The 7,076-nt window shown below is 49.2% G+C and overlaps 1 protein-coding gene across 4 annotated transcripts in view; it reads left to right on the forward strand.

The window, feature by feature from the left end:
- Positions 1-6,833, forward strand: part of ARMH4 (armadillo like helical domain containing 4) — a 79,994-nt gene extending 73,161 nt beyond the window's left edge. For 3 of the 4 annotated variants that reach the window (XM_054826762.1, XM_054826760.1, XM_054826761.1), the window contains 2 exons: positions 1,744-1,878; positions 2,087-6,833. In XM_054826762.1, coding sequence (XP_054682737.1) covers positions 1,744-1,878; positions 2,087-2,155 — 204 coding nt within the window. In that variant the 3' untranslated portion in view covers positions 2,156-6,833. The remainder of the gene's footprint in view (positions 1-1,743; positions 1,879-2,086) is intronic. The other variant, XM_054826763.1, reaches the window with a different exon arrangement.
- Positions 6,834-7,076: the final 243 nt, after the last annotated feature.

The raw sequence follows: 7,076 nt of genomic DNA on the forward strand, positions 1-7,076 counted from the left end.
GGTCCAGCTGTTGGGGGGAGACTGTAAAAGAGCATAGGCTGGCCAGGCGTGAGAAAGGCTCACAGACGGGCTAGAGTTCACCATATTAAAACCAGTAATTCCTGATACGGAGACTCAGCTGGGCAGCAGCTAAAAATCCATCTCCCGGCTCCCCTTGCCGCCTGTGCCAGCAGCAAAATTCCTGAAATAGAAAAACCCATGCTGCACTAATTAGGTCACCCAATTAAGGCACTTTAATTGCCTCGCAGATATACAGTCTTTTAGCTGTGTTCTCACTAACCTCGTTTTTGGGATCTGGGGTGCAGGCACGCATCTCCCCTCCAAGCACGCGTGCTGAGCGGGGCCAGGTTTTCTGGCAGGGCATCCAGGGAACCTGCAAGATGCAGCTGAAGATCCCTCAAGCCTTAGTTTCCAGGCACAAAGGTGTTACTATTTAAAGTGCCAAGCAGGATCTGGAGGGGTTTGGGAAAGCAAAACAGCCCTTGTTAGCATTGTATCTGCCCTGGATGAAAGCAGTTATTTTCATTCTCCAGGTACGTGTACGAAGGCAGGGCAGCACACACTGAATAGTTCCCCCCCCCCCCCCCCCCCCCCCGCCCAGTGGATTATGGAAGAAAAGCAATTACGGTGTAAGCATGTGTTGTTAAGTTGTGTTGCAGTTTGGGAATGCAGATGACGATGAGTAGTTGTAAGCAATGGACTGAGGCTTGCTAAGAGCTATCTGATAGTCCTCTGAATTGTGCACGTGTCCCTTGGCAGGCATAAAATCTATTTTGGGGGGTGTAGATGGAGAAGGGTAAAGCTGTAGTGCACAGCAGAGGACTCTGCTGCTGCAGTGTGAATGAAGGCAGCGCTAATGACGGAGGGAGCCAGGCTGTACCTGCCTCCCTTACTCCACTGAGACCCCCAGCCTGCATTAGGTGAGGATGCTGAAGAGGATGCTGAGGCAATTTGACACTTTAAAACTTGGGTTAATTTTAATTTCAAACAGTAAATTATAAAATAACAAGCACTTGGGAATATTTTCTAAAGGATTTTAAATGTTTGAATGTTTAAATTAGTCCTGCTATCTGTATTTTTTTCTTTAATGGGCAGTGCAAACATTTGGATCATAGCAATTGAATTAGAGCTGATTTACGTTTGCTCTGCTTCCCTTAAGGCCAGCTGAAGGTCTGCGTGCCCTCCCTCTACATCATTGTCCTGCTCATGCAAGTCACCCCTTCCCATGCAAAGCGAAAGCATTTGGTTCAAAGATTTTGAGTGCGAAGCTGAGGATGCTCAGGCTGGGCTGGGCAGGGAGAGGGCAAACTGCTGCTTCTTCCTGTGACACGTGAGCACAGCCTGGCCTCGCACTTCAGCTCCTTCAGAGACCCAGCTGCGGGTGTTGGGAGCAGCTTCTGCTGTCCCCGTGCTGAGATATTCCTTTACGTGTGCACCCTTATTAACAGGCACTTCACCCCAGCACTTGCAACTCTGCACCAAAATTGTTCCCTCTCCTAAAAGGGGGCAAACACGGCAGCGTCTCAGCAGTATCTGTTAGCGAAACAGCGAGTGAGCCACGGTGGTTACCAGCTTGGTCCTGGAGTGGGGCTGGTTGGAGACTTGTTATCGGGTGATAGGGACTCAAATACAATAAACTTTGATGAAAGCAGCATAGGGATGTGTCGCAGTCCTAGACTGGTGGAAGATGACTCTAAAGGATGATCTTGTGAGTGCCGCTCCGCTTCTTTCTTTTCTGCATAGGCAGGATACATGTCGGGGATGCTGGTTCCTGTAGGAGTCGGGATAGCCGGAGCCCTCTTTATCCTAGGAGCACTCTACAGCATTAAGATTATGAATCGCCGAAGGAGAAATGGCTCAAAGAGACATAAAAGAAAGGTACGACAACTGCCAAGGAAAACCCCAATCCCACCCGCTCTCCTGTTAACCATTTTGGCTGTAAAGCGAGCGCAGCCTGGTTATGGGAATGGTTTGTCTGGGTTGAAGTGCCCAGGGTCTCTCGGTTAGAGTATGGGGGGGGATCTGAATGCTCTTCATTTCCTTTTTTTGCACGTGGAGCTCTTCAATGTTTCTTTTCTTCCCCTAGCAGAGGGAATTTAACAGCATGCAAGACCGAGTCATGCTCTTAGCTGACAGCTCTGAAGATGAATTTTGAATGAAACTGCAGTGCCCTTATGATAGCCCATGACTTTTAAAAGGAGGGAGGGGGAGAAAAAGAACAAGCGACTTTCTGCTGCATCGCTGCTCTCCGCCGCCCCGAGCCACCGAGCAGCGGTCGGTACCACCCCGGCGAAACGGCATGCTATGCTCTACGTGTACCGCGCAGTGATGTTTGTTTTGATACAGTAGTGAGATTTCACATTCGCACCCGGCGCCTCATTCAGACCCACAGCACATCTTGTTACAGCTGGAGCTGATCCATATGGATGATTATTTTCCTATTACCCTGGTGTACTGTTTTGGTCCTGGCTGGCAGTAATCTAATCATAACAATAGCTCTCACCTAACCCGGGAATGGAAATCTTTACTGTGAATGACTTCTGTCCAATTTGTTAATTTTAAATGTTACATTACCTGAGCTAGAGTTCATTAGTGCTAAGATTAGCTGCTCTGCTTAATTAATGAGTTATACACTTGAACTGTATCCCTTGCCACCTGAGAAGTGCCCACGTACAGTGTTGTCGATACAGTTTGAAGCACATTTCCACACTCGGTTCCCCGACTCTCACCCCTTCTTTCTTCCTTCAGCTCTGCTCCACGCTTCTTGGAGACACACAGGAATGGCCTCAACACTCGATTCACCACGAAAGTCCTAGTCCATTTTCAACCAGCACTGTCTGTTACAGCACAATAAATACCAGCGCTCACCTCCTGATGGATAGTCTTGCATGGATCTCTTAGCTTTTGTTCAGTGTGCAAGTAGGTAAGAGAAGAGGCAGGTCAGGGGTTTCTTCAGCTTCTGCCTCCTGTCTGAAGGACACTAGTTATTGGTTGACCTCTTTCACAAGGCTGCATTCACATAGAGATGAAAGCGGAGCATCTGTCTCCTTTACCCACTGGAAATTGCATTTTCAGCCACTGAAAGCTGTGTGAACGGCAGCACCTCTGGGGGATCTGGATGGGTCTTGTCTCCAGATCACCGAATGCACCAAAGGTTGCAGGGCGGGTGACTATCAGTGTTGAGGGATTCCTGGCTGATAGTCGGAAAGCAGTGGCAGCCACAGCTGGAGAGATGTCTGCTGTGGGGAGGTGAAATGGTCACACTGGGAACCCTTGGCCATGGGGAAAAAGGTGAATCTGTAGGACTGATGGCCGCAGAGGGCTGTGGAGGTGAAGCCCCAGGGTGGCATGGGGTGAGGGCAAGCTGCCGTGCTGCCTGGGCTGCTAGCACCGGGTTCTATAGGGAGACAGCCAGTGTCTGAGATGTTACGGGAACCGAGCTGGGGAAACTAATGTTGCTTTGCACAGAAATGATGTCAAAATAGTTAGAAAAAGGGCTGCGTTACTTTTATCTCTGCTTCTGGTTGTGAAATTACTTCAATCTGACGTTTATGCAAAACATCCACGTTGCTGAGGTGGGAATCACTGTTCTGTGGGGAATCATCCTTCGTACAAGGAACAGCGACTGCTGCCAGAGGAGACCTGATTAAGCAAATAAGGCCAGACCGCACATCTACTGAGGTTAAATCCCACTGAGTCTTCGAAGTGGAATGGAGGAGAGTTTAAGGAGGGGCACTGCAGGATTTCATTCCTTGTAAAGGTGAAAAGGCCTGTCAGTTTGCAAAGGGTAGATGTAGATGATGGTAAGCAAATGTCTTGTGGGCATGTGAGTGGGTTTGCAAGGTAGAGAGGACATTTGGAAGACTCTTCTGAAGCTCAGTTCTCTCTTGAAAGGGTCAAGGCCCCCTCCTTGGGACATTAGGTCATCAAATGGGATGTTCTTCTCTGAACAAGCAGTGCTCTTCAGAGCCCAGGTACTTTCCTGTAGGCCTTACCCACACATCTACTGAGTCACCTGGAGAAGGACCGGCAGGACAACCTGTATTCAAAATGCTGCTACTGATGCTAGTCTTCCAGTTGAAGAGTTGTGCGTGGTCCCACACACATACATCCTGCTGAGTGCATGGGACACACAGGAAGCAGGTTGGGGGAGGCACAGTAAAACCTGGTCCATCAACATGTTGGGGAGTCTTCAAACCCTAATCCCTCTAGGACAGGCTTTCCCAGCTGGGCTCCACGGTACTTGCATCTCTCTCTTTTCATTCCTGAAACTTTGACCAGGAAAATTTTGCCTTGCTAAAAACAACTCCGCATTTCTAACAGCCACTCACTGGCAGCCTACTGTAAAGACCAGGTGCCCCTACCCAAAATTAAAGCCTCTTTTTTCTGTAACAAGTGATCAGTCCCAGCTAAGAGGAAGTTTTCTATCCAGGCTGATCTCTCCCTATTTCCTTCTCATTCCTAAGTCTCTTGGAGCTTGGAGGTGGTTGGGGGTTGTTAACAGTCCAGTTGAGCGTTGCCAGCTGTCGCAGTTTTGGGAATCAGGAAATGTTGTCCCCTGGGCTCTTTGATGATCTGTTGCTGGCAAGGCAAAATGATGGGGATTGCAAGGTGGAATGACTTCTCCTCCATTCCAGTTTGCTGGAGATCATCTCCAGAAAGGCTTGTCTTTTAGGTACAGTGCCAGGCAGGCTGGAAACAAGACTACATAGGCAGCTGCAAGATGTTCTTGAAATGCTTTACCCTGGTCTAGCCAGGGAGGTATGGGAATAACCAGTGACAAAGGGCATTGGCCTCTCTGCAAGAGGGAGACTGTCTTGGAGCAGAAAGGATGATAGCTGGGCTGGCTGAGTTCTGTGCATGCAACTGTAGCCTGAAATAGAGACCCAAAATAACACTGGAAAAGAGGAGCTGCCAGCAATACTGCAGGGCAGAGCAGATGTACCAGCAAGACACAAACAGCTGGGGATCAGCAGGGTTTTGTGCAATAACAGCCTGTGAAGGACAGTCTCCTCTGGCTTTCCTGTTAATGGTACCGTGCCTGCCCAGTGTGTGATAACGGCACGTGTTGCGTTAAGTAACCAATAAAATGCAGAGCTCCCGGGCCAGTTGGGAGAAGGAGAGATGGCTGAGTGAAGCTGCTGGTCTGAGTGTAAGTACCCCAGCTCTGGCAGCACAGGAAGAGCTTTATGGGTGGGTTGTCGATTTGATGGATTGGGAAGGCTGGTGGGGACATGCCGTGGCCTTTCGTTGTGCTAATAAATCCACAATTTGGGAAACACTGACTTTCTACAGTTTCACTGTCTCTCTTCTCCCCAACATAATGAACTTAAGAAATTAAAGGCAATGCTGTGGGTCAGAATGATGAGGGTGGTGTTTTAGTGCATTGGCTGGGCTCCCTGCTGTCCTCAAGAACCAGGCTGCACTCGGCAAGGACATGGTGTGGGTGGCCAGGATGCTAGAAATCAGTAGTGCCGCAAGTGAGGCTGACAAATAGTTGCAAATATTGGAGCGGTTATACAGCGAGTATGGTGGGACAGACTGGGCGAGCAGGAGAGTTGTAGCCAAAAGGGAGGTCCAGCTGAATGCAGAGTTCGGTGTTAGCTCTGTGGTCTGTGCTGGAGCCAGACTTATGGGCTAGAAGGACTGCCCCAAAATGTTGCTTGTGGTCCATCTTCACTCCCAGGCCTGTCTCTGGTTCTGAACACCATCAACCAAGGTGCCTTGGTTGGGAGCTGCTGGTTGGCAGAAGACTGCTGTTGGCCACTCAGCAATGCAGAGAGATGCCCACTGATGTCCATCTGAACTGGAGGTGTTTGTTGAACAGTTGTTTTTTGTCAGGCACCTGCCCCAGAGCCTGGAGGCTCTCCGTGTCTTCAGCTTAGCTGTTCTTAACATGGAGGCAAGAGGGGCAGTCAAAACCAGCCTTGGGTCCCAGTGAAGGCTGTAGGAGCCTTTGGAGCACAGACAGGGTTTTCTGCAGTGCCCCTGACGTCAGTGTAATTTCTGGAGGCCCTTAAAGCACAAGTTATTGTTCAGCTGCTTCCCTTCTCATTCAAGGCCAGTAGACTTTGGATTGGGCTCTTAAAAATATTCTCTATACAACTCTTGGAGTTTGATTCATTTGCTTGAAATTATGAGATTGCAGGCAGGGAGGGGAGGAGAGTGTCAGGTGGGAGCTGAAGCCTCCAGTCTCTTAACGCTCTACTGATTTAATCTATACGTCTGTATTGCCAAACAAGCAAATTCTTTTGAAAGAGACAGGACAAGAAAAACAGCCAATAAATACCCTCCTCATCCTCCGTGCTGGGTGAACTGCGTGGCCCTGAATGTAGAGGTGGGTCGTGACAATGCTAACGCAGCCTTGGCCCCATGCAAAGGCATGGCTGCGATGGCGACTTCGCTGCAGCAATAATAATCTCTCGACTCAGCACAAGATGAGTCCCTCGCCTCTGTTTTCCTGTGGATGCCCAGCTTGGGATTTTCCAATAGCACAAGCCAGAATTTATTGTAGGTATCGCACACCCGCTTCGGCATCGACAGCCCCATTTCCAACGGGAGGAACCAGCCTGCCTGACATGCAGCTCCTGCCCTGATGAAATGCACCTGCACTATACAGCTGCTGATTTTTAAAAGGTGTCTCTAATGCCAGATGTTCACCTACGTGAGGTTTCTCTGGACTGCACTGCTTCCATAGAGTGATATTAGCAGTTCTTGTGCTTTCTTGTGTTTTTCTATTTCGGACAAGAACAACTCCTCATACTGTAACTATGGAATGTAGCACTTTGTTAAATTAAAACATTGGGAAATAAAAAGGTGTCCATCATATCTGACTTCAAGCACCTCGTCTCCCTGATCTGTGGTCCGTGGCATTCACTGTGTCTCAGGTAAAGCTGCGAAGTGATTCCCTGGAAGACTCGAGTGTTGCATTACTTTCTCCATGCTGCGAGGTCGGTGCACGGACTCAGGCTGGGCTTGGGGGGCAATACAAGCAGCGGGGAGCCTCAGCCTGGGATGTTTTGGGTAGGATTTACCTGGAGGTAGGTGTTGGCCATAGGCTGTCATGAGTAACACCT

The sequence above is a fragment of the Grus americana genome, chromosome 5, assembly GCF_028858705.1.
Source record: "Grus americana isolate bGruAme1 chromosome 5, bGruAme1.mat, whole genome shotgun sequence".
Classification (NCBI taxonomy): Eukaryota; Metazoa; Chordata; class Aves; order Gruiformes; family Gruidae; genus Grus; species Grus americana.